This window comes from Pygocentrus nattereri, chromosome 25 (genome assembly GCF_015220715.1).
Source record: "Pygocentrus nattereri isolate fPygNat1 chromosome 25, fPygNat1.pri, whole genome shotgun sequence".
In the NCBI taxonomy this organism is placed as follows: Eukaryota; Metazoa; Chordata; class Actinopteri; order Characiformes; family Serrasalmidae; genus Pygocentrus; species Pygocentrus nattereri.
Window position 1 is genome coordinate 14,387,955 of NC_051235.1, and position 27,582 is coordinate 14,415,536.

At 39.8% G+C, this 27,582-nt stretch overlaps 1 protein-coding gene across 7 annotated transcripts in view; it reads left to right on the forward strand.

Moving 5' to 3' along the window:
• The window catches only part of chd9 (chromodomain helicase DNA binding protein 9), a 97,948-nt gene extending 71,084 nt beyond the window's left edge, over positions 1 to 26,864 (forward strand). For 3 of the 7 annotated variants that reach the window (XM_017693199.2, XM_037534432.1, XM_017693204.2), the window contains 27 exons: positions 603 to 779; positions 907 to 1,050; positions 1,339 to 1,594; positions 2,118 to 2,328; positions 4,176 to 4,371; positions 5,616 to 5,789; positions 6,184 to 6,369; positions 6,959 to 7,069; positions 7,367 to 7,563; positions 8,252 to 8,451; positions 9,521 to 9,680; positions 11,599 to 11,688; positions 12,090 to 12,193; positions 12,909 to 13,026; positions 13,161 to 13,218; positions 13,330 to 13,378; positions 13,472 to 13,724; positions 13,921 to 14,126; positions 14,659 to 15,564; positions 17,855 to 18,015; positions 18,155 to 18,385; positions 18,735 to 18,912; positions 19,558 to 19,733; positions 19,900 to 20,118; positions 20,354 to 20,491; positions 20,606 to 20,710; positions 22,051 to 26,864. In XM_017693199.2, coding sequence (XP_017548688.1) covers positions 603 to 779; positions 907 to 1,050; positions 1,339 to 1,594; positions 2,118 to 2,328; positions 4,176 to 4,371; positions 5,616 to 5,789; positions 6,184 to 6,369; positions 6,959 to 7,069; positions 7,367 to 7,563; positions 8,252 to 8,451; positions 9,521 to 9,680; positions 11,599 to 11,688; positions 12,090 to 12,193; positions 12,909 to 13,026; positions 13,161 to 13,218; positions 13,330 to 13,378; positions 13,472 to 13,724; positions 13,921 to 14,126; positions 14,659 to 15,564; positions 17,855 to 18,015; positions 18,155 to 18,385; positions 18,735 to 18,912; positions 19,558 to 19,733; positions 19,900 to 20,118; positions 20,354 to 20,491; positions 20,606 to 20,710; positions 22,051 to 22,905 — 5,859 coding nt within the window. In that variant the 3' untranslated portion in view covers positions 22,906 to 26,864. The remainder of the gene's footprint in view (positions 1 to 602; positions 780 to 906; positions 1,051 to 1,338; positions 1,595 to 2,117; positions 2,329 to 4,175; positions 4,372 to 5,615; positions 5,790 to 6,183; positions 6,370 to 6,958; positions 7,070 to 7,366; positions 7,564 to 8,251; positions 8,452 to 9,520; positions 9,681 to 11,598; positions 11,689 to 12,089; positions 12,194 to 12,908; positions 13,027 to 13,160; positions 13,219 to 13,329; positions 13,379 to 13,471; positions 13,725 to 13,920; positions 14,127 to 14,658; positions 15,565 to 17,854; positions 18,016 to 18,154; positions 18,386 to 18,734; positions 18,913 to 19,557; positions 19,734 to 19,899; positions 20,119 to 20,353; positions 20,492 to 20,605; positions 20,711 to 22,050) is intronic. The other 4 variants (XM_017693200.2, XM_017693202.2, XM_017693203.2 and 1 more) reach the window with 4 other exon arrangements.
• Positions 26,865 to 27,582: the final 718 nt, after the last annotated feature.

Sequence of the window (27,582 nt, forward strand, 5' to 3'; positions counted from 1 at the left end):
CTTTGGGTTGAAGTGCATGCTCAGGGGGATTTGAATGGTGCTGTGCCAGCTTGTTGCCTGAGGCTTAGCCTTGATGGTAACAAAATGCTTACTCACATGCACATGAAACATCACACACTTTCAAAAGGAGACTACATAGGCCCATCAGTTTAAAAAGTCAGGAGTATGCATTTCATTTGGTCCTCTCTCATGCCTTTATGCGTTTTTCATGAATAAACACTAGCATGCTGTGATATTGAGTTAGAGCTGCAGCGATTAGCCAGAATGTGCGATGACATTGATTAGGAGAAAATGTCAACATGAGTTTTGTTGTCCATGTATAATGTTTAATAATGCTCTTCACTATTTATACAATGTATGTGATAATGCTGTCTGATTGTAGTACACTACAGGAAACCTTAGAAGTAATATTGTTTCTATTTTTGCTGCACCATAAAAGAAACCACACTGATGGAAATTTGAGTAAATAATAATTAGGAAGTTAAAGGAACAAAAGAAGTGATGGCTTAGTCAGTCACTTCATTAATAGCTAGTAGACTAATCAGTTATAAGAAGTGGTTGTTTTAGCTCTAATGCAGTTTCTTTCTCTGCCCTTCTTCCAGGGTCGTGTGGTGAGAGGGGCGTACCGGTTTCAGGCAGTTATCACCACGTTTGAGATGATTTTGGGAGGCTGTCCGGAACTCAATGCCATCGACTGGCGTTGTGTGATCATTGACGAAGCTCATCGTCTGAAAAACAAAAACTGCAAGCTGCTGGAGGGCTTCAAGCTAATGAGCCTGGTACACAAAAGAACACACATACATATTCAGTGGCATGATACTGAGCAGTATTGACTGTGCCATTTGTTTACTTTTTCCTAACTTTTTCATATCCATCGCTGTTGACCCGTTGCATTTTAATGTTTAGGAGCATAAAGTGTTGTTGACTGGCACTCCACTGCAGAACACTGTAGAGGAGTTGTTCAGTCTGCTACATTTCCTGGAGCCGTCACGCTTCCCCTCTGAAAACACCTTCATGCAGGAGTTTGGGGACCTGAAGACTGAGGAGCAGGTATGTGTATTACCATGTCTGGGTGCATAGGTGGGAGAGTGGGGCACGATAATTGGTTGATTTGATTGAGTGACTGCTTGGAGGTATAATAGATATGGATAAACCTATGGGGACACGTATATGGGTCCATACTTTATTTATTCATAACTATATTAGATTTATAGTTGTTGGCAGATAATTCGTATTAGTAAATGAATAGACTTAAGATTGAATGAAGACTAAGACTAGTGTTAAAGGAGCCAGCTAAACTACAGAGTTTAACTCTTGAAGTGTTTTGTGTGCTTATAGGTTCAAAAACTGCAGGCTATTCTGAAACCGATGATGCTCCGTCGGCTAAAAGAGGACGTTGAGAAGAAACTGGCTCCTAAAGAAGAGACCATCATCGAAGTGGAGCTCACCAACATCCAGAAGAAATACTATCGTGCCATCTTGGAGAAGAACTTCTCTTTCCTGGCCAAAGGAGTCGGTCAAGCTAATGTCCCCAACTTGGTCAACACTATGATGGAGTTGAGGAAATGTTGCAATCACCCCTACCTCATAAAAGGTAACCCCCAAAATGTACTCATAAATAAATACTGGTTAAAATTGGTTTATATTAAACAAACAAAAAAAAATATTACAAATACAAAATATTTCCCTTAGCCCAAGTGTAGCTGGTCATGCATTGGGTTTATGAAGTATGTTTCGGACAAAATGTGTTTCATAGCTAAAAACAGCAGTTGCCAGCATTTTGAACACTGAATTTTGGTCATAATGTGGCAATTTTTATCATATACAATGTCAAGCCACATAAGCAAGTGTAAACAAGATTACTTAACAATTCAACAAAGTTTGAGGCAGCTAGACGATGATTGTCATGCGTTCATTTTTTGCACAATGTGGGTTTTTGGGGTATGAGCTTCCGTTATTTGTCACCTGTGGAAAGCTAAAAAAGTAGACTCTGGTGGAGTACATTTGAGATCAAGTATATTTGGAGTAAATATAGGTATACTGTTACACTAAGACACTTTCGCTCACACAAAAACATGAAGCTGCCTGACAAACTTCTCTCTCTCTGTTTCTCTTAGGGGCAGAAGAGAAAATCCTAGAGGACTTCCGGGAGGTGTGCAGCCCCTCAGCCCCAGACTTCCACCTGCAGGCCATGGTGCAGTCTGCTGGCAAACTTGTCCTCATTGACAAGCTGCTGCCCAAAATGAAGGCCGGTGGACACAAAGTCCTTATTTTCTCCCAGATGGTGCGGTGCCTCGACATCCTGGAAGACTACCTCATCCAGAAACGGTAAGCGGCCGTCTCATGCTGCCGGAGCAGCTTTAATTTAATGATGACCTCAATAATAAAAACTGTGAAGTGCCTCCTGGTGGATTTGTTTAGAAATGCAGTCTCAGGAACAGCAACTGATTCTCAGAGAGCTGTATTGAAATGAAAAGGTGTCATGAGGAAAGCACTCGATCCTGAAATGTAAAATTCTTATGTTGGTGGGTGTGTGTGTGTGTGTGTGTGTGTGTGTTTAACTGTGCACATGCTTGTATACATGTGCGTATTTGTATGTTTTTTTAATATATTTTTGTACTTCTTTTAATATATTTTTGTACATTGTAGGGATGTGGGGCTAATAGGGATAAACTAAAATATTATGTAGAGGTATTTATCTATACTGTTCTGCACAAAAGTCAGAGGACCTTTTCATTCAGTTATTTGTTCTTCAGCCACAGGGAAAAAGCAGACGGCATACATTTTACAGAATATTAAACAGAAGTCTCAACAACTTAATGTAATATCAGTTTTTCAGTATATAGTGTGTCCACTCTGCCTTTACAACTTGCATTATTAATGGAAAATTTGTTTTCTGTTTTTCCACAGAAATCTGTTGGGATAATTTTCAGTACCTAACCAGTTATGTCTTAGAAGTTTCATGTTCTCACAATCAAAATTTGATCAGTCTATAATACCATGCTCATGGTATTACAATCTCAGATATCCGGTCAAGTGAAATTTTCTCCCTTTTTGGTTGTTTCATTCACTCCGGAACTGCTTTTTGACAGTGTTGAGTACTCGCAGTGGAAGGATGGACAGAAATTCATGTGGATGTTTTTACATCTAATGCAAGTTGTTTTTTCATCTCATAGTTAAACGCTTCAAGTACTATTTTTCGAATGGTGACACTTTTGTTGGTCTGTCAGGTAGTTAGGAGTCCCATTTTCTATGTGTCTTTAAAATTTTTGATCTCCAGTTGTCCATAATGTAATCTCTACAGATCCCCTATTTAAGAAATAAAATGTGCAAGGCAGCTAAAGGTGAGTTTGGGTAGTTGCGTGTGTGAATGTTGGTGACTCTAAGGGATTGTAATGTCACAGTCTCCTTTGAGAAGTTTTTGTCAAGAGGACACAGTTGTAACTGGATGGGTTTAAGGTTGTAAGGATGGAGTAGTTAGAATAGCAGTAGGTGCACAAAAATAAAGAGTGGACAAATTGAATAGCAGGCTCCTTAGATTTGATATTATAATTAGTGTAGGAAACTTTTGTTTAAATTTCTGTTAAATGTGTATCCTGTTTTTTTCTGACTTTTTTTCAGATTTTTCTGAAAAATGAATAACTTTGTACTTCATTTTCACTGGCAATTAAATAAACAAAAGTGTCTAGCTTATGCTCAGTACTGTACATATATGTGAAACAATTGTATGATCTTATGTCCTGACATGATGTAAAAACAAGTCTGTAGTCTGTGTGTAGGGGGGCTGTTTGCAGGTCTATCCATGGTTCAGTAGAAGGGCACAGACCCCCTAGAGAGCTCACATCAGACACTGAAAGAGCCTAGAGCGCTAAACAGCCTGAAGTAGGTCAGAGAAAGAGAAGATGGGGAAAGGAGAGAAATGACAAGGCAAAGAGTTATAGTGTGCTGGAAGGACAGAGTGAGAGAATGCAGGAAGGAAAGAGAAAAACAAGAGTGGCAGGTGAAGGACCAGTGCCTCTCTATATAACACGAGGTTTTACTTCCACTTGGTCAGATGCAGTAAAGGCCCGCTGGGGTGATTTCTCGATCACAGATGAGGCAATCTGCTTTTAAAATCTGTTTTTGGTTTTAAACTGCTCCTTACCAATTTCCTAATTTGTGTTTGTGGTCTTCAGATACCTCTATGAGCGGATAGACGGGCGAGTGCGTGGGAACCTTCGGCAGGCAGCCATAGATCGCTTCAGTAAGCCAGACTCTGATCGGTTCGTCTTTCTGTTGTGCACGAGAGCCGGTGGATTGGGTATCAACCTAACTGCTGCCGACACCTGCATCATCTTTGACTCCGACTGGAACCCTCAGAACGATCTGCAGGTAGACACAAAATTAAAATAAAGATTAGAAGCGCGTTTGTATTATGTGCACATGTCACTGCTGTCTTCTGCTTAGAAGTCTTACATTAATTAGTTTTAATGTCCTTGTGAAATAATATGCATCCAAATTTATTTCATTCAATTTTATGCCTGCCACTTTGACACAGTTCTTTTTGCTATTTTTATGGCTATGGCATGCTAACAGGGACTTTCTGCTTCTGTATTGCTGTCCTCTGCGTATTGAGCTGGTGTAGTGTTTTCAAGTGCTATCAAACCAGTTTTGAAGTTCTTGGTTGTCTTGGTTGGTAGCTCCTTGATGCTTAACAGAGATTATACACTGATCAGGCATAACATGACCACCTCCTTGTTTCTACGCTCATTGTCCATTTTATTAGCTCTACTTACTAAATAGTTGCATTTCAACACACATTGTGTAGCTATTGATGAGCTATTGTCTCTGACTTTACATGTACAAGGTGGACTGACATGATAGGAGGGTCTAATGGAGTGGACAGTGAGTAAAAGGGGGCTAACAAAGTATGTAGAGAAACAGATGGACTACAGTCTGTAATTGTAGAGCTACAAAGTGCATCTATATAGTAAGCGGAGCTGATATAATTGACATTGAGCGTAGAAACATTGATAATAATATAATGTTATGCCTGATCGGTGTATGTCACTTGCCTCACGTCCATCATAGAAAATGAGAAGTAGTTCCCACATGCGTGACACTTGCACTGTTGATCTACTTTTCAGTTTAAACGCATCTGCACTGATCAGTGCAGGAGAGAATAAATAACGCTTCAATTAGTGTTTCTCAGTTTTGTTGTCATTAAAAATAATTTGTCTTTTCAGTGTAGGCCTGTTTAGTCTTCTGTTACAGCCTAAAACCTAAAGCACCGTTTTTCATCAGAACAATTTCAGGTCACTGAAATTTCTGTATTTCCATTTTTATTTTTGTTATTATTGTTGTTGTTTATTTGGTTGAGCCAGGATAGCTGAAAAAGTGATAAATGCAGGTTTGCCTTAAAACTGCCAAAGCTTCTTAGTTACTAGGAAATTTTCTTGGATTTTTTTTTTAGAATTGTGCACTTCTCATGCCTGAAGTTGAAATTGTTTTTAGTTTTGAACTCTAGTTTTGAATTTGTTTGTTTTAGTATTGAATTTTTTATCTCAGTGATGTTCTTCATTGGTCTCCACAAAGTGCATAAATGGGCAACCGTTTCACATGTTTCTTCCTCCTAGGCCCAGGCTCGCTGCCACAGGATTGGTCAGAATAAGGCAGTTAAGGTGTATCGGCTGATCACGCGTAACTCTTACGAGCGAGAGATGTTTGACAGAGCCAGCCTCAAACTGGGACTGGATAAGGCTGTGCTACAGAGCATGAGTGGACGAGACAACAGCCTAGGTGGAGGAGGGGTAAGTTACTAAGTTAAGCAAGAAAAGCATCAGCTGTTGTAATTCTAGGGACATTCTGAGATGATAGAGAGTATAAACTGAATGTTACAGCAGTGCAACCCTGTTTTATATGAAAAAGGGCAGCTTTGATCAAAGTGATCATTATCAAATGAAACTAGTTTTTGATGCGTAATTACAATTTATTCTTCACGTTGTGAAAGTTATACACCCTTGAAAAGATTTTTTTTTTATTAAAGGATTCTTTGCATCATGAAAGGGTTCTTCAGATTGATGGAGTATGTGCTGTAGATGGTTCTGTATAGAAACCCAATTATTACACCCAAAAGGGTTGTAAATGTAACAAAAACAAACATGTAAATAAAAACTCACTCACACTTTGTCCCTTTCTGTATAGCAGATCCAGCAGCAGCTTTCTAAGAAAGAGATTGAGGACCTGTTGAGGCGTGGAGCATATGGTGCTCTGATGGACGAAGAAGACGAGGGAGCAAAATTCTGCGAGGAAGATATTGACCAGATCCTCCAACGCAGAACCAAAACCATCACCATTGAGTCAGAGGGACGGGGGTCCACCTTTGCCAAGGTTGGCCTGCTGATTGTCTGCCACTCTTGGAATTTAGTGGCCATTTTTTAGGGGTCAATGATTTGTCTATATTTTTTTTATTACCCATTAGACAAAGCAATAGGAATGACACGAACATCTACCCACGATTATGAAGCCTTCACATTTGCATGGTGACAGGTTATTTTTCACCTTTACTGTGAAACAGGCTGATGGGGTTCTTTTAAACGTAGCATTGCACATACCTGAACAAATAATTTGTGTACAGTGATATGCTGTATACTGCTCCCCCTTATTCTCTGTACACATCCTTCACATCTTACAGATCTTGAAAAAACAGCAAGGAGGAGTAGCACTATTATTTAATGGGCCATGGACCTGTGTAAAATAGTTGGGAAACAACTTCAGTTAAACATGGGCCGACAGATGTTATATGAATGAAGTCAGATTTGTACAGGCTATATATATCTTAATAAAAATGTAAGAATGAGAGCAGAAGTCACTAAGGCTATATATTGTAGTTGGAGGAAATGTCTGTCTTGATTCTATTTGAGTGACTTTAGCGCTTCTGTCTCGCGTCCAAGTAAAACATTCTGCTCTAATCTCACAGGCCAGTTTCGTAGCTTCAGGGAACCGCACAGACATCTCTCTGGATGACCCCAACTTCTGGGACAAATGGGCCAAGAAGGCTGAGATTGACATGGACACAGTCAATGGCAGAGTGAGTTGAATGTGGGCAACATGGGGAACGTGGTATAGTTGCTCTTTTATAGGAGAATAACTAGTTAATTTTAGTGAAGATTCAGTGTTTGTTTTTTTTTTCTGTTGAGAATCAGATTATAGTTACAGCTACTGCTTCCTGCTTTGTGAAATACTCAGTATAACTAAAATGTGCAAAAAGTGTCAGTACCAAAACAACCAGAGTCTAACCGAAAAGCAGCAACTGCTAAAGAATTCCCATCTCTCATGCTTTTTCATCTTTATTTTTTCCTCTATATCTCATGCTTGTGAACAACAGAACAGCCTGGTGATAGACACGCCGAGGGTGCGGAAGCAAACACGGCCGTTCAGTGCCACTAAAGATGAGCTGGCCGAGCTTTCAGAGGGTGAAAGCAGTGGAGACGACAAGCCAAAACTGCGACGTCCGTATGACCGCCTCAACAGCTATGGACGCACTGAGTGCTTCCGTGTGGAGAAGAACCTTTTGGTGTACGGGTGAGTGCTGTTAGCAGAAAATTAAATTTACCCTTATACCAAATCTTCTCACTATTTGTTGTCTTAGATTTGTTTTAGTTTTGTACTGAGCTATGAGGCTAACAAGTAATGGAGCCTTATTTATTAACCATTAGCATTATGCAAATGGAAAACTTTAAGCACACTGGCCTCAAACTAAATGTTAAGTAATCTCATAGATAGATAGATAGATAGATAGATAGATAGATAGATAGATAGATAGATAGATAGATAGATAGATAGATAGATAGATAGATAGATAGATAGATAGATAGATAGATAGATAGATAGATAGATAGATTGTGTGTGTGTGTGTGTGTGTCATATATACATACACACACACGTATGCTGTTTCTAACACTGTGTGGCAATTTTATGGATTTAGATGCACAAAAATAGACACAGCTTAAAAAACATCACTTTGAGGCCAAGGTTTTTTTCCCCCGTATATGTATGTATATGTAAGTGTCACAGTTTATGTAGTCAGAGAAGAAAAGATATGCAAGTCGTTTTTTGTTTTTAAATTGTGTTGTAAAGAGATTAGGTGTGGTTCTGAAACAACTCTACCGCTATATCCTTTGTCCTACTTACTATTTTTACAATAACAGTAAATATCTTAGTGGGTGGAATGTTTTCTTAAAATGGTAACAGCTGTGATGTGCATTTTCAGGTGGGGCCGCTGGAGGGACATCCTGCAGCACGGCCGTTTTAAGAGACAGCTGAGCGAGAAAGATGTGGAGTGGATCTGCAGAGCGCTGCTCGCGTACTGCCTCGTGCATTACAGAGGAGATGACAAGATCAAAAGCTTCATGTGGGACCTGATTGCCCCGACAGAGGATGGCAGGACCAAGGAGCTCCAGAACCATCTAGGTAGGACCAGAGAAGCATGACCATTCAGTAGATATGCATGACCATTCAGTAGATAGTGGTGCAAATTTATCACAAACATTGCTCTTTTTTTTCCATTTTTATTTTGGTAATAATGTTGTATCAGAGGGGCAGCTGTAATACAGGGGGTCCTCGGGTTACGACGTTGATCCGTTCCTTCGTCGCGTCGTAAACCGATTTTCAGTCGGAACATGCGGAACATACTGTATGTAAATACTGTAAGCACTTATCCTATCCTAACACCTATCCTAACACAGTACCCTGCATAATTATCAAAAAACACATTAAGGAAATCTAAAATACGTTTAGTAATGAATTGAAACAGTAATAAAAAACAGTAGGATGCGATCTTTATCTTTTATAATCATAGCGACAGTCGAATGACCAAGTCCAAGCGACCGGCCAATGTTTGTCGCTGTTTCCCCCATATCGGATCACTTAACGATATCTAATTTCACTTCCATGGTGATGGCTTTCCTCTTCTTCGATGCACTGCCATCAGAAGAGTCTGCCTTACGCTTGGGAGCGTACAACTGCGACTGGGGTGACGCCATCTTCCTTGGTCCACAGCCGCGTTACGGCATATTCTTCCGCCGCACACGAAGTTTGCGTTTACGACGTTTATGACGCAAAACCACTTAAGTCGAAACAAGGATTTATATAGTATATGGGAGATGTGTTGTAACCACGAAACATTTTAACTCGGGACTGACGTAACCTGAGGACCTCCTGTACAGTTTTTACTTTTCCTCAGTGATAATTCATGCATTCCAGATAGCAGCAAAATTAATGTTGTAGAGTTTAGTTCTGATGGATTGCACTTTCTATGTATCCATATTTTTGTATCACACATGGTCGTAGAACTGATTGTACAAAAGAAAGTTGATGTTGTGAATATAAAGTAATGCTTTTAATGCTACCATTTAATTGTCTCTTCAGTCAGACAGGATCTCACTTCTGATTTACTGTAGAAAAAAGTCTTCCAAACGTGCTGTGCATTATAGTTCCTCTAGTGTAGTGAAGGTTAATTATGTGTGTTTGTTTTCTCCAGGGCTGTCCACACCAGTTCCTCGAGGGAGGAAGGGGAAGAAGATGAAGACTCAGTCCAGCACATTTGACATCCAGAAGGCTGAGTGGATCAGGAAACACAACCCAGAGCACATGCTATCTGACGACGGATACAAGAAACACCTCAAGCACCACTGCAACAAGTATGTGTACTGGTAGTCTGCTGAATTAGTCTGCTGAAGTGTTTTCTTAATGTTATCCCCCCTGTTTATTGCTTACGCTAATATGTTGACATTCATACACAGGCTCAAGTAATTTAGTAAAGTACTGAGTTTTGGGCTTAGTAACAATCAAATGGGAATTCCTTAATCAAGCTGTTCCACCACAGTTAGTAGTAATGGATGAAGTCTGATGTGAATGCAGTGAGGCAGTTGTAATTGGGACTAGGTAGTTTAGCTTTAGCAGCTCAGTTTAATGCAAGAATAAAATGTGAAACTGGAAAACATAATGCTTATCAGCTTACAAATGTGTTTTTTGATTCATTTTGCTGATGGATTTTTGCAGTGAATGACAGAACCTGAGTTAATATTGTTCATCACAAATTTGGCAAGCAGTGGTGCATGATTTTGATTGGGTTCATAAAGCCGTTTGGCTGTTGTTGGGGTGTGTGAGAGAGTCAAAGAGAGGACACAGGGCACTTTGCCACCACAGAAAGTTCCCTATTGTTCATTGGGAGCTGTACTACCCCACACACACACTGGATACACTCATCAGCTTTGCCTACATCTGCGTTTTTCTGTCAGGACTGGAATGCCACCATGGCAGGCAACTTGTGTGTGTTGTGTATCTAGAAGTGTGCTGTGGCCTATCAAGAGTCTGTATTTAGCAGATCACACATTGTGTCATTGTTTTCGAATATTCACTGCATCATCATAAAGAACTTGCACATGTTTGTATTTCATAAAAAGAAAAAAATTAAGTTTTATTTATATATATATATATATATATATATATATATATATATATATATGTGTGTGTGTGTGTGTGTGTGTGTGTGTGTGTGTGTGTGTGTGTCTTTTACAGTACTGTGAGACCACCTTTCAATTCCAGTAAAAATGGTCATTAAGTGCATGTTGTTCGCATTTCAAGAAATATTTCTGAGGAGATACAAGATAATTCACTTGCACAAGGAATGTGAAAGTAAAATAAAAGGAAAACATTTCTGAATTAAGTTCACAACCTATTTAAAAGCTATAGATAAAATGAGGCTCCTAACAACCATACAAGACCTGATAGACCACCAAAACCTTCACCACAGATAAACAGTACTTTCATCTTTGAGAAAGAGGGTCTGAAAGCATGTGTAGCTGTCAAGAAGCAGTTACTGAGAAAAGGAAATGGACAAAAAGAAAGAAGCCTGACCACCCTGGTATCCCAGTCTTCAGCGTCATTGAATGTGATTGGGATCATGAGAAGCAGGGCAGCCAACCTCTAAGATATGGAAAAACGTCCCTGAAAATTTCTTTGAAAAAGTGAAAGCAAGTCTTCTGTAAAGAATGGAAAAGGATAAATGATGGACACACTTAGTACTGAAAACATTGTGTTGTGCTAAATTGCTGATGCTATTGTGTATTGTTCTGCTTTCGTTCCTGAAAATTGAAAAATGACAAACTAACGACCATTTGGCAGGAAATTAAATGAATGATGGATTCTGACTTTTGCACAGTACTATATCTAAAAATTATTATTAAAAATAAAGTATTCACAGTAAATCCTCCCTTCCGCCCAATGATCGCTGGGATAGGCTTCAGCACCCACCGTGACCCTGAGGGAGAAGTGGCTTAGAGAGTGTGTGTGTGTGTGTGTGTGTGTGTGTGTGTGTGTGTGTGTGTGTGTGTGTTTGTTCCCAGTAATCAGCATACCGTACTTTGTTGCACTGTAATTATTCTCATTCTCTCTCTCTCTCTCTCTCTCTCTCTCTCTCTCTCTCTCTCTCTCTCTCTCTCTCTCTCTCTCTCTCTCTCTCTCTCTCTCTCTCTCTCTCTCTCTCTCTCTCTCTCTCTCTCTCTCACCACCCCTTGCCTCCCCCTTGCTCTCTCGCTCTTTCTCTCATCTGTGTAGGGTGCTGTTGAGAGTGAGAATGCTGTACTATCTGAAACAGGAGGTCATTGGTGGACAGAGTCAGAGCGTGCTGGATGGAGCTGAAGCCAGGTGAGACAAACCTTTCACCTTCTCTGCATATCATCATAAAGCTTCTAGAGCCTTTTGTTTTGCTGTATTAGTCCAGTATAAGGATGATGAATTACTCCTTTCAGCCATTGTACACCACATCAGTCTTGTGTACAAGAGACTGAGCAAGTTGTGAACATAAAATCATATAGTTGAGTGTTTGAACATGTAAAGAAACTTGTCAGATTATCGAATTCATTATGTTTGGGCTGCATAACAGTGCCATCTGCTGTTCAAACACGCAGACTAAGCCTTGCAAAGGACTGTCGCATCTAAACTGCAATGCCAAAATGTTTGTTTTCATGTCAGTTCTGCTTGAGTCGCTTATTGATAATTGCTTGGGTTTAAGCATTTTTCTACCCGTTTTAACTCTTGTCTCTCAGTGAGGTAGAGATTTGTGTTCCTGAGCCGGATCATTCTGAGCTGCCTGCTTTATGGTGGGATTCTCTTGCAGACAAGTGTCTGCTGCTAGGAATCTACAAGCATGGTGAGGAGAACAAACACACACAGTTGTCTCCCTGATCCTGTTATTGCTGTTAGTAATACATTTTAAGTCGATATTTCATAGCTTATAGTGATGATGAATATGCAAGTACTGTTGTAAAATGTTACTGACATTCCCATAAAATCTAAACATGTCACAGATTGCATATTTCACAGTAGTATCATCTGTTTAGCTTTACCAGCAACTTAGACTTGTTGCTTTCTAAATTGTATGTAAAGCAGCCCTTTAAAGACATAAGCAAAGTTCATTAGCACTTATCATGGTAGACTGCAGACTAATAACTTGCTGCTATTGTAGCTAAGTAGACTACATCTGTAAAAGTAGAGAAAAACAACCCTAAATTGTACAGCAGGCAGGCCTTAACAACAGTTGATGAAGGATTTTCACTTTAGAAGGGATTTCATTTCCAAAGGAGTCCTTAAAGAAGTAGCAATAAATTAAGAGTAAAATCAAAATTTTAAAAAGTGTAAAGCTCTGTGTAAAGGTGAGTTAATGAAAAAGAATTGATACAGCTCCAAAGTCTTTGTTTTTGAAAACATTGAAAGCCATTTTATTTATTTATTTTTGTCCTTATTCTTTAGAGTCATCATAACAAAGATACAAGATTTTATTACGACAATGAGCATATGTCCCATTAATGTGGGATCACCGTAATCTCCTGCTGTCTGTTAGTCTGACTATGGAGTGTGCTTTGCAGGTTATGAGAAGTACAACACTATTCGTGCAGATCCTGCTCTGTGCTTCCTAGAGCGGGTAGGCCGGCCAGATGAGAAGGCCATCGCTGCTGAACAGAGAGGAAATGACTTTATGGATGGGTGCGATATGAACATACACAAAAGCTTTTTGTACAGAAACACACATTAAACATATACACACATACCATGAGAAATGGACAGTTCTTTTGCTGCTCTGTGTCATCTTGACATTTGGTGTAAATGTCTGTGTGCAGGGATGGTGATGACCCTGAATATAAGCCTGCGCCGGCTTTGATAAAAGATGACATGGAGGTAAGAATTACAGAACTCATAGACTAGGCTGAATATTGTTATTCTAGTCCATTTTAAGGAGGCTGAATATTCTTGCTGTTTTTAATATGATCCTTATTCCTGGTTCTGTAGGATGATGCTTCGTCTCCGGGTGATTTGGTTATAACAGACACAGGAGGAGGTATGTGAAATTCTGTTCTGTAAGGCAGCTTCATGTGTCTCTTGCTATGTTTTACATCAATGGCTATGATCCCGTCTTTCTGTGTGTGTTTAGAAGGTGGCTCTGTGTTAGATGGTGGAGGTGGTTCTCTCGGAGCCGGCACGGGAGCGTACTGGCCATCTCCATCTGTGTTAACGGCTCGACTGCGGCGCCTTATTACAGCCTCGCAGCGTTTCACCAAGAGCAGACAGATCCTGCAGATTCATCAAACCCAGCAGACCATGGGCCCATCCCTCTGCCCTCTGCCACCAACTCTCACCCACACGCTTAATCCCAAAATGGCTGCCAAGATTGAGAGACAACAAAGGTGAGACGTCCGGCAAAGAGCACAGTTATGAGTTGTTATTGTTAAAATAGTCAATGGACTTGGTTCAACTGAAATTTGTTATTATGATGAAGCATGCTGTCATTTGGTTTAAAAAAAAAAACACATAGCTTTTAAGTTTAATAGATAGTCTGTCCTCTGTGGTGCTCAACCTTTTGTCTTTTCTTCCTTTGTGTAGGTGGACCAGGAGAGAAGAGGCAGATTTCTATCGTGTGGTCTCTACATTTGGTGTGGTGTTTGACCCAGACTTGAGTTGCTTCGACTGGACCAAGTTCAGAGCAATGGCTCGTCTGCACAAGAAAACAGATGAGAGTCTCCAGAAATACCTCTGTGCTTTCACTGCCATGTGCAGGAGGGTCTGCCGCCTGCCAGTGAGGGAAGGCGGTGAGTAGTATTTTCTCCTTAACAGTGTGACCCTTTCATCTGCCAGCATGGTATTGCCAAACACATGCACAAACACTATAGGCCAGAATTGTGTAAGGAGGCAGCATTTTTATTTTTATTTTTTTCAGAATTTTTTCAGAAGTTTCAGAAATAAATTACAATTTGCCAACAGTCTGTGTAACCATTCTTTGTTGATAAGTAATTAAGTTGACATTAAGTAGTTTTAATTATTTACAAGCTCCTGATTTCATTTGATTCAGTTCATGAATAGCAGAACAGTAGTGGATATAATTAGAGCTGCAGTAATGCTCTGCAAGGAAATTACCAGGAACAAAACAAATGAAAAATTAGCTAGTTGTACGTTATTGATGTAGAAATATCTCATGAAAAAAATCATATCTCTTTACAACTAAGCATGAAATTATTTATGTATTTCTTTATTTTTACAAAGTTTGGTGGTGTTTTTTGGACTTGAAGTTCATATGAAAGACCAATCCCTATTTTTCCCCTTATCTTGTCTTTCTCTCTTCAGATGTAGTGGATCCCTCTCTGTCCATCCAGCCAATTACAGAAGAGCGTGCATCTCGTACATTGTACCGCATAGAGTTGCTCCGACAAGTGCGAGAGCAAGTGCTGCGGCACCCACAGCTTTATGAGCGCCTGGCACTGTGCCAACTGGGACCAGACCTGCCCGTGTGGTGGGAGCCAGGAACCCATGACCGGGACCTGCTGATTGGAGCAGCAAAGCACGGGGTGAGCCGTACAGATTACCACATACTGCGTGATCCAGAGCTCTGCTTCATGACTGCTCAGAGGAACTACAGCCAGAACAAGGGGGTTCCAGCACAAACCCAAGCCCAAAACCAGGCGCTGTTGCTGGGGCAGTCCCGCACTCCGACACCCTTACTGCAGAACCAGGCTACTGGAGCTCCAGCATCACCACTAGTGGCAAACTCTGCCAACAGGGAGGAGGAAGTCATACCCAAGGTGGAGCCACTTACAGAGGGAGAAGATGAGAGCAAACAGAGGGAGGCAGGGACGGAGAGATGGAGTCCTTCTGTTAGGCCTCCAACGCCCACTGGAGAGGTGGGGCTGAAAGAAGAAGTTGAAGCAAAAGGAGCAGAAAATGAGAGGCGGATGGTGGCAGCCAGAACAAAACCGCTCACTCCAAACTCTGCTGCCCGGAAACAGAAGAAGTTGAGCAAGAGAAGCCACAAAGAATCCAGAAGACGGTCTGGCTCAGACTCTGACTCTGATGGATCCTCATCAAGCTCCTCGTCAAGCTCTTCATCACGATCATCGTCTTCATCTTCTTCCTCTTCACGCTCAGGATCTAGTTCCTCATCTTCGTCTTCTTCCTGTTCCTCTGGCTCGTCCTCTTCATCGTCATCGTCATCATCTTCTGAGGATAGCGACAGTGAAGAAGCTCCAAAGAACGGTGAGTGTTTGAGTTGTTAACTTCAAATCTGCTACACCTTATTCAGTTTAGACCAGACTGCTGTAGTGGCATAAATCCTTTAGATTCTGCTATATGATTGCAAACAGTTAATCCAATAATTGAGCTTCATTGATCATCTTGCTGTTGATCATCTTGACCCTGGTTCCGGGTTTGTTAAGGCAGGCCTGAGTAGGATTGTAAAGCACTGCTCTATGGTAGGGACTGGGAGGTATACTGGCATGACGTTCTCTTATGATGTGAATTTTGTCATACTGTGAACCCCAAGATAAGCCAAAACATAAATGCATTTACATGCACTCAGTAATCCGATAACTGCAGAAAACCTGATTTTGTCAGTAATCCTATCAAGTTTACTAGGGGTGCAGGAAAAAAATTGATTCTTGGATACATTGCAATGCAGACGTGAACGATTCTGAATCGATTCACAAATGTGAAAAATCGATTTTCTAAATTTTAATTTATAACAATGTTGAACGCAAAAAGCTGAACTTGGAAGTGGATAAGTGCAGCTCAGCTGTCGTTTTAGTGGCTTTCCGCTCATCTCTGCCAAAAAACTTCCTCAGAAGTAGAGCAGCTTATTGTAAAATCTCTCTCATTGTTCAGCTGTTTTACGAGGCTGAAGTCGCTTCTTATTCTCCAGCTTCTTGTTCAAATTTTTCCACCTTAAATTCTGACTGAGGCGCTGAAAAGTAAATGTGGCACCATTTAAAGTGGAATGGGAACATTTGAAAAAGAAGCAATTTCAGCATCACAAGTTTTTAGTGTTTGATAGTCTTTCGTTGCAGATTTAATGTTCCAGGAAACTAACTTCACTGCTTATAAATGCAGATAAGTCCATTCGTCTCCAGATGTTTGTCTTAGCTAAATCTCTCTCTGTCTTTCGTTCGCTGCTAGCCAGGAGAGACTGTGTTGCTAAGTGACCTGAAGTCTGCACACCAGTTCGTTGAGAAACAGGGCTTTTGCCCTTAAAAATACTTTGCTTTAAAAGTACCAAATCATCACACAGTGAGAAAAAGAGATCCTGTATAGAAAAATATTCAAGATGCATCGATAATCGTTTTATAATCACATCGCAGCCCTCTGAATTGTAATCAAATCGTGATGTGCCAAGAGGTTCCCACCTCCAATGTTTACATATATAATGTATCTTCGAAAAAAAATGATGAATATTCAAATCCTTTTTTTCGTGTTGGGTTTCAGCACCGCTCTGACAGTGTTTTGCTCCCATCTCGTGACATGCACCACCTGTTCTTGTGGATGCGCAGACTGAGAATTCCGAGTACGAGTTTATATGCACTGAGCAATCTGATTACTGAGCTAAAATACAGCTCTATTTATCGGATTTCTTAATCGGATTTCTAGATCGGCGTATGGTGTTTGTCTGTTTATGTGCCAACTCTCCCAACTACACTGGAACAGGGTTATGAGTACATGAATTTGACTGTCGCGTTGATGTTGTCTGTACTGCTGGAGGTGGTCATATTGAGCACCTGTAAAATTACTTGATGCTTTCTTAAACAATTTACTGCATTTTTCTGTATTGATGAAGTGAAATAAATCATTTTGAAATTGGACAAATCTATTTGAATCACCCTGTATTATTTTGTAGGTTTTGTTGTTATCATAACTGTTACTATTATACATTTTTTTACATTTTCTTGATATTGTGGTATCATTATTGTCTAAAAAGTAGAAAATACTATGATATAAATTTGTGTTCATATTTAATATAATTTATTTATTTATAATAACAAGACTGACACCTTGACTTAAATATCAATTTCAGGACGATACTTTTTTCAGTGGATTTATAAAAATTACAAACTGCAATTGTTTGTGGCTTAAACCAGGAATGAATGTACCAAATGGCACTAAATTTGAATGGTACTCTAGTGTTGAAGTAGTTTGGTTCTAAAACTATTTAATTTCAAAATTCAATATTTCTATTCAATTGAGTAAGTGTACTTGTTTTTTTGTTTTTTGTTTGTTTTTTTGTTATTATTTATTTATTATTTTTTATAGCCTTACTCTATCAGAGTTGTGATAAATATAAGTATATTTAACACCATCAAGGTACATTTCACATGCAGATTAAGGTCACTGAGCTAGAGATGATTTAAAAGAAAACTGCTCTTCTGTTGATTGCTAGTTGAAGGTCAGCACATTTTTACATTGTTTGTTGCCCAGTGTACAGCTTGATTGTATGTGTCTAATGGCCAGTTGTTTACATGCTTTCATAAAATAATGAGGTCTAAATTTGTCTGTGTAGCATCAGCAGTGCCTGGTGTAAAAGGCTTTGATGAGGACAGCGTAGCATCTCATAGCACCACTCACGACGACATGCAGGACAGTCATGTGACCAATGGCATCGCTAACCCTTCCCAGCCTGTCCAGGGCGGCTACATGCTTGCTGCTTCATATTGGCCAAAGGTAAACCTTCATTGTGAAGAGCAGTATTTTCGAATGCATGTTGTTGTTGTTGTTGTTGTTGTTGTTGATAATTGCATTTCCTTATATGGTAAGTGTTATAGAGTAATGTCACCATGCTGCTGTTGTCCTCATTTCTCAGGATCGTGTCATGATAAACCGATTGGACAGTATTTGTCAGGCTGTGTTGAAGGGCAAGTGGCCTGGGTCTAGGCGTGCATATGATGGAAATGCAGTAGCCTCTTTTTACACCACTAAACTGCTGGACAACGCAGCCAACCTCACAGATGACCCTGCAGCCTCCCCTCAGGGTTCAAAGGTGAAGAAGCATGATGCAGACAGAGAAAAGGAGTTCTCAGTCAAAATCAATGACGTATGTTATTTTAAGTTCTCCACCAGACATGCTGACCCGCAATGGTTGTTGCGGCATTAGGCATGTTCTGTTTGCTTTTATTTGTTTCTGCTTTTGTTTGCTTCTGCACGGTACAATTCAGTCTGTAACAGTTGATTTCAGTTGGTCTTTCTCAGTTGTTTATTGTAATTTTATTTGATATTCAAGTAATTTTATTTCAATTCTGATGTTTTATTTAGAACTATTATAGTTTTGGAATTTAATTTTGCTTTCGTAAGTAGTTCTTAGCTTGCGCTGCTGTCAGTGAAAATAACATGAATTTAGAACATTGAAATTACCCTCCCAAGTTTTTGACTTTTAATTTATTTAGCAGGAAGACAGTCTGAAGCTGACCTTCCAGAAGCAAGGATTGTCATTAAAGCGGCCCCTGGATGGGGAGGAGGGACCTCTTGCCCAGCAACAGTATCTGGCCAGGCTACAGGAGCTGCAGAGTGCCTCTGATAGTGGTCTGACTGACTACACCAAGTCGTTTAACAGCTCTCCCCATGGTAATGCAATAATATGTTGCAGTACTCTACAACTAGTGTGTATTACACTACTCACTGTATAGTTTATGCACTAGGGCTCCACAAGATGGTTAAAAATAACATGTCATGATTATGCTTATAACACCATGATTCTTTGTAATATATTTTACATATTAGCCTATTCTTAATGGAGATTTCCCCTTGTTTCTAACAATTGCATAATTAAATTTTTATTTTTAACAACCTGCATAATTCAGTCATTCAGTTGCAAGCAAAGTCATTCAGAGTCGCCTGATTTGTAATAGATATTTTACTGCTTCGGATTTCTTTACAGCGGTGGTGATGAGAACCAGGAATTGCAATGTATACAGCGCAAACGTAGACGTTTTATTTGCTGAACAGTGAACCTACATGTGTGTTTACCACCATGGTAAACTGACTAGGTTTTCCTAGAATGGTGTGTTTCACATCAAACCACTCCAAATGACATTGTTAACATCCTAATTTATGTATACTTTTGACAGGTCAGTAGCCTGAAAGATGGCTTCATTTGAATACTGAAGCAATACGTATTGCTAAGCCTAAGTTTGCGCGTCAATTAACATGTGTGATGGATTACTCAGTCTCGCTCTCCTTTCCTCTGTCCTTTCTTTCTGGGCATGACAGGCGTGACAAGCATGCCTGGTGTGGCTGGCATGGTTGGAATGGCTGGTCAGATGCGTCTGAATGGAGTGGTTGATGGTCAGCCAGCGGTGAAGAGGAGGAGAGGAAGAAGGAAGAATGTGGAAGGGATGGATCTTCTCTTCATGAACAAGAACAGACCTCCTGTAATGCCTGATCCGGTATGGAAGCATATAATTATACTTAGAAAGACATAACATGATTTGTGATTTGTGCATCTCTACTTTGATCTTGGTGCAAAAACTTTATATACACTGTATGTCTGTTTGGTTGCATACTGTGTTTCAGCACTTGTTCTTATATGCCTGCCATCTCCTGTGTCTGTAGGTTCCTCCAGGTTGGAGTGGGGCAGTACCAGCAGGTATGTCCCCTGGGTCAGGCTTCCCTCAGGGCACTGGGCCACTGGACACTGAGAGCAGAGTCCCTGTCATCAACCTTAAAAATGGGACTCGTCTGGCTGGAGATGATGCACCGAAGCGGAAGGATCTTGATCAATGGCTGAAGGAGCACCCAGGCTTTGTAGCAGACGTTGGAGCATTCATTCCTGTAAGTCAACCCTGCTTGCTTACTGATGTAAGCCATGTATTTTGGTTTGTTAGTTTGAAGAGGGTTTTTTTTGTTTTTGTTTTTTTAATTAACTAACAAACAAAAACTAAAAGACATTCATGTTTTTGATCTCAGTGGTTGAAATTTTGGAAGCTGCTTTCTGAAAGATTTAAAGATAAATATGATTACATTTCATATTGTTCATTTGTGTGTGTGTGTGTGTGTGTGTTGGCAGACCATGAATAAGACGCAGTTTCAGGATGGGCGGCCGAAGCAGAAAAGACATCGCTGCAGAAACCCTAACAAGATTGATGTTAACAGCCTGACAGGAGAGGAAAGAGTCCAAATCATCAACAGGAGAAATGCTCGCAAGGTTAGAGTTGCCTCCTAATTGCGTTTCCCTTACTGCAAGTCTTAGGAACTGTATACTTTGTATGCTCTGTGTTTTTTGGATCACCTTATTTGACTCCTTGTTTCCTCTCGTCAGATTGGTGGTGCGTTTGCCCCTCCTCTGAAGGACCTGTGCCGGTTTCTTCAGGAAAACCCAGAGTATGGCGTTCCACCAGAGTGGGCAGATGTGGTCAAACAGTCGGTGAGAATTACAGAAGTTTACTTTGCACCCTCTATGACACCACATTGAAGGAAACCATCAAAATATTGACTTTGTCTATAATTACCTGTCTGAACAGTCTACTTACTTATTTAGGGGTACTTATTTAGCCCCATCTTTTAGGATTAATGAGACATCCATGAAATAAGTGTGGTCTGGGCTTCCTCTTTCATTTGCTCTTGATTTTGCTTCATTGTTTTTAGGTCTTAATTTAGATCTAGGGTTGTTCAAGAAGTTAGCAAAAACTATAAGTGAAAGAAAGCATAACATACTGCATGACAACCAATTAATCCAAGCCAATTATGCTGTCTTGTACTCTGGTATTGTCAGCATTCAAACTTCTCAACAATAGAGTGAAATATTAGTTTGAAACCTTTTTGAATATATATACACACTCACCGGCCACTTTAGGTACTGTTCAGTTGCTTAGCATACACACATAGCATCTCGTGCAGCTGATTACTATTCTTTAAGGGGCAGTCTGCCTAGAAGTAGAGTTTAATACATCGCTTGTGTAATGCATTATTCTGTACTGCAGCATTATATCCCTCAGCCTAATGAGAAAAAAGAAAAGGCATATCAAAATGGCCTGCCCCAGAAACTCACCCTTAAACATTCGTGATGCATTACAAGGTGCTTTTTCTAGTCTTGACTGGAAAATGTTAGGGCCTAAGACATGCCAAGCTGGCTGCTGGCCATCAGAGACCATCAGGCCGTTGATGAACATCAGAGATCAACAGTTGCCTTTAGTCAGTTCAATGTGTACAACACCTCTGGTTCTAGTCTGTCATTGGGAGCACTTCTTTGGATGAATGAGAGAGTTGAATCTGTGTTGGCAGTCAGTCATGAGGGAAAGTATACAAGAAGAGAAAGTATCTTTTTTTTAACCCACCAAACACTGCGAAAGGTGGTTTGCTTTTACACCTTACGTTTAGGTTAAACACTTGACTTTTTAACGTTATAATCCGTTTAAACCATTGCTAACCCCTGCTATAAAAAGTTGCTCTTTTTCGCACAGGCGCATTAAAGTTTTTGAGCATGTTGATTATCAGCTGTAGTCTGTGTGAACTAGTTGAGTGTAAATTTTCACAAGAGGCAATGGTGGGCAAACAGAATAGTTTAGTAGTCAGATTTTTTTTGCCCACATATATGTCTATATACACATTAGAAAACCTTTGACATATGGCATCATATATCATGTTAGCATCATATTGTCATATTGTAATGACCACCCATACACTACAGTTTACCACTTACAGATGTGCTGTTCTTTCATCAGATTCATTTTTCAACATCTTAACAGTCCCATTTGCGTTTTCTAGGGCTACCTCCCAGAGAGCATGTTTGACCGTATCCTGACTGGCCCCATTGTCCCGGAGGAGGTAAGCAGGCGAGGTCGTCGACCCAAGAACGCCCTGGCCAAAGCTGCAGCCACGGCTAATGCAGGAGCTAACGCAGCAACTCTAGGACTCAACCCCCTTCTGGCCAACGGCCTCCTCACTGGTCTGGACCTGACCAGCCTACAGGCCCTCCAGAGCATCCAGTCCCTCCAGCTCACAGCTGGACTCATTGGCCTGCAACCTGATGCTGCAAACATGGCAGCCATGTTGCCCATGATGCTGTCTGGCATGGCTGGGCTTCCTAATCTGCTTGGGATGAGTGGCCTACTGGGAAAACAGGATGCAAGCGCTATGGCGACAAGTAGTGAGGACACAGGGAAGAACAGTGGAGAATTGACAGCTCAAACCTCAAGTGTGGACAGCAAAGTGGAGAGGACAGAGAGCCAAAGCTCCACAGCTAGCAGCTCAACAGCCACCAACTCTACCCAGCTAAGTGCTTCTGCCTCAGGCCACCCTTTGGCCCTCAACCCCCTTCTGCTCTCCAGCATGCTTTACCCAGGGATGCTTCTCAACCCAGGCCTTAATTTGCCTGTGGCCAATCAGCCGCAAGCTACTAACACTCAGCCCACCCCTCCAGTTCAGCCAACCCTCTCTGAGGCCGTGCAGCAACACCATGGCCATTCAGAGGAAAAGGATGGGGACGAAGGGGAGGAGCTTGAGGAACAGAAGGACAACAGTGGTCAAGAGGGCTCCGGGAAGGCAGAGTCATCTTCCTCAGAGTCCGAAAGCTCCTCCTCATCATCATCTGAGGATTCTGATTCCAGTGATGAAGACTGAGCCTTTATACATATATAAATACATATTATATATTTATATACATCTCTTAGAAATGTATACATACAAACACATATAAGAGCACTTACTTACATCATGATTTTGTTTGCTTTTTTTTCATGTAAATATAAGAACTAAAGTGTTGTGTAATAAAGATAAACAAAAAATGGAAAAAGACAAGCTTCTACAGATGCTGAAATAAGATTTCGGTGTTTGTTTAGGTACAATGTTGTTTTGAAAAGACATTTTGCATGTCCAAAAAAACTTTAGTAGATTAATGGACTTTGTGAACCTTGTATTGCACAATGATGTACAATTGCAACAGAGAAGAAATCAAAAATTGGCATTACTGTATTAATTATGTTGGGATTTAATTTTATTAAAAATGAGGACATTATTGCTCATGGAGAGCTGTATAATTAATATATTTTGCGTGGGAGAAACAGAACTCGACTATTTTGGTTTCTTTTGTAAATAATTTTGCAGGATCGTACACATCTGGATTTCACAGACAATACAGTAAACCTAGATACTTCAGCAATAACACAGGCAGCTAACGAATGTCACTGAAGCTGTAGATACCGCTGTCACCACACTTCCCTCTACATTCTTCCTCACTGAGTCTTTTTTTTCCACAATTTCTTTACTTACTCTTCTCTTCCATCTCTTCTGTGCATTTTTTTTTTTTGTAATTTTCTTTTTTTTTTTCTTTATTCATCTTTCTATAGTACATCCTGTTCATCCTTGTATCCCAGTGCACATTTCAGGCCTTGCTGGCATCCATATCAGTTCATCGCTTAACTCAGAAAGCCTTCTTCTAACTCTTCCAACAAAACATGTATTTGGTCATGCTATGTCAGTCACATAAGTACTGAAGACTGATACATAAGGGTCACAGCAGTTGTATAGTGTAATAGTGTTTAATATGTAACAGATACAGACATATATAATGGTGTTATGAAAGGACTATGTGGGGGTGCATGCTAAATGCTGCATTCCAGACAAACATGGAGAAGTCTAGCTATGTGTGTTCACATGCCAAATGCTGTTCCCCAATAAATTGGACTAAGAGCAGTAGAGAAATGAAGTGTTTCAGAAGAGGCATTACATAAAAATGAAATATAGGCATATGGTGCCACACGTCTTAGCTGTGTTTTGTAGGTCTAGAGCTGGCAAAGCTTAAAAGGCCTAGTATTTGTCTTTTAGAGGTCTCACCTCTTGCTTGAAATCTGAAAGCTTCCTCTAGTGTTTGTGTGCACATGTATGCATGAGGCATCCATTAATCCTGAAAGTAATTTCTGGCGTGGCCTGTGTTGCTTTATCAGTTTTCGGTTGCTTGGGATATTGCTTCATCGTTGTCTTTTAAGTCCAAGTTTGGAACTGTATTTGTCCAACATCTGCATGGAGTATTAGAGTATTGGTTGTAGCAAAGAAAAGATGTATTTGAAAGCATCTTTGAAGCTAAAAATCACACTGTTAGTATGTGTAGACAACTCAGCATCAGGGTTCTCAAGCTCAGGTCTTAGAGGGCCACATTTTTTTAAAAAACAAAATAATTACATTGAATCAGGTGTGTTAGTGCAGGGAAAACCAAACTGTATAATGACACAGCCCTCCAGGGTGCAAGTTTGAGAATTATGACTTACAAGATAATATACTTAAATGCTCTCAGAAGAGAAGAATCTGATATTTTGTGGAGGCATACAAATTGAAAAAAGGCTGTGTCTTCTCTTTGGCAGGTATTTACTATGAAAACAACTTACGTTTAGGGCTGTCACTTTCATTTATATTAGTTATCCAGGTATCTAGCAGTTGTTTCGATGAGTAGTCGATGCAGTTTGTAACAGCAAACATTTTACTTCATATATGGGAAATTTTTAACCACAAACATAAATGCATTCAAGAGATCCTGTTGGTGTGGATTTCCTCTCTAAGTGATGTAGATACGAGTGATTTGTGGAGGCTGTTTTTGACTGCTAAACGTGGCATTATAATGGCCTGGCGATACCTGTTTATCATTCAGATTGCAAAGTTATCACTAACCTGATTTGTCGAACATGCGTTGTAATCAAGTAATTGAGTTCATTGTGACAGCCCTAGATGGCTCATTTCTTGGTCCTGGGGAGTGGCTTTTCAAAATGAGAATTCTCACTAACCTTGATAACTAGGCAAAGGGAGGACTGTTCAATAGGAGCGTTCCTTACTTCTTATGTTGGATAGGGTTAACTTTGAGCTGAAGTTATCCAGCTAACTGACGCATCCTCCTTTACAAAACCCACTAAAGTACTCATGCATTGACTTGTTTGTTTTCCACACTAACAGCAGAAGGGTGTGTTACTCTGTTTACTCTGGGTATTGGCAATCAGGGGATCTCCTTTAGATGACAGAGACATGAGGTGATGGTTATTGGCATAAAGACCAATCTGGAATTGCAGTGGTAACAGTGCCAGCAACTCTTTGGGTGTATAATACTGACTAGTATGAATACTTGTATTCTATAGGAAAGAATAAAGAAGAGTGTAGTAAACTTGAAAATTGCCAAGTTTCCATGAATGCGTACAAGTGATTTGTTGCTGGTTAGTGTATTAATTATTATTATTGTTCATGAAGAGTTATCAAGCATCCAGAGACGTTGTCAGCTTTCAATTTATGCAAGAAGTTCTAAATGTTTTTGAATTCTATATTAGGAACGTGACCGTAACATTCAGTACACCCAGGCGTTGCTGTTTACCATTACTGTAATTTGGGTGTCACCAGTGTCTCCACAAGTGCTGATAGTTTTATAAATGCTGTTTTAGAAGTGCTCTTACACCATACCTCTGAATCTGCCCTTCATGTAAGTGAAGGGAAAAACTTGGTCCCACTAAGCTAATGTTTAGTTCTACTTAAAATATATTCATTTCTGAATTGCATTCATTTGTTCATTCTACTTAACCAAGAGTGATGAGGGCACTTTTTTCTGTACAGCAAATTTGATAGTGGTGTTCCTTACAGAATTTTTCCTCTAGGGTATCAGGCAAATCTTAGACTGTTGAGTGCTTTATTTATTCCTCATTGCAACATTTCACCTCACTAACAGTCATTTGTAGTCCTCCCAAGCACATCATTCACTCATTTCTGTTTTATTTTTTGGTGCCCATCATGATATGGCCTCAAAATAATCGCAATGCCTTCCTCTCTTTGACTAAAGCCGCAAACAGGTCTTACTGGAAGACTGCTACTGAATCACGACTTGGGCAGAGCTACATCTGTTTAACTTCTGAAACCTGTAAATTCCCCGCTCTGAAAAGAAAAATATAAAGAATTAGATGAGATATGATGCAGCCAGCTTTGTTTGTGAAGGCAGGAGGTTTTTTTTTTTCCACTGATGTTTGTGACTAAAGATTTGACATTGTTTTCCTTTATTTAATTTTCTTTTCTTTTTGTAAGTCATGTTTATTCATTCAAAAGTTCAGGTAGTATTTCATGTGTATTGCATTGATTTGCATTGCAAACGCTGGACTACTGACCATAACCACAACCTTTCCTGCCTGTGGCACAGGGACATGACATCCGACAAGCAAGCATATAATGCGTATATACACTACTGTAAAAAAAAAAAAAAAAAAAAAGAAAGAAATAACTTGTTTTTTTTTTTTTTTTCTCTCTCTCAACTGTGTGAAGTAGACATTGAAATGACGGACAGAAGACAGAAATGGCCTTTTGTTTATTTTTATGATTTATTTTATGCTCTTGATAGGCGATACCACAAATCATTTCTGGGGTCCTCGTTTTGTAGATTTTTTTTTTTTTTTTGGACAGTTGCAATATTTGCAAGTTGTGGTCTGTGTAGTCAAAAATACTTCATGTAGTGGAGAATACCTGTCTTAAGAAGTCATTTCTAATTTATTGAATTACTTTCTATGAAGTTCTATAGAGGAAATTGAGGTTTAATTATTTTTATTAAACGTATTCTGGCTATCCATGATGTCTGCTGGTTACTTTGTCATGTTTATGATAATTGATGGAATGAAGTTTTAATTGATTTAATTTTAACGGCTTGAAAAGTCAAAACTGTCGATGCAAGAGAAGTTGGTATGTCAAATTATACATCAGAGGTGGGGAACTCCAGTCCTGGAGAGCCAGATTCCAGCCTAGTGTAGTATTTTCCCTACTTAGGCACAGCTTATTCAACTAATCAGGTAATTACCAGGTTAAGTTGGTGTGCTAGAGTTGGGAAATCACCGAACTGCTCAGTTCCCTACCCCTGCATGCTGTTTTCTTAGCTGTGCAGTTACTGAAGTCGTCCACATGGGACAGTGTTTGTTCAACCACAAGCCTTCAATGCTGGCATTAGGCGCAGGTGTACTTTTAAAGGCTAAGGTTAAGGCATTTCACATGATACATTTTTTATGTTTAAATGTATTAATATTAATAATATTATTCATAATAATATTAATGTTTTAATATTAAATGGCTGCTAATCTTTTTATGGATTTAGGTTGCATACAAAGCCTCAGAAAAGAGATAAACAGTACTAGTGAAATTTGGATATGTACACACTTTTTAATATTTTTGGACATTAAAACTACAAAATAACAATAAAAAAAAAAAGTTAAATTAACTAAAACTACATTCATGCTAGATGTTATGTATGCTAAGCTGGGTGTCAAACACTGCTTGTTTAAACATTTTTATTTT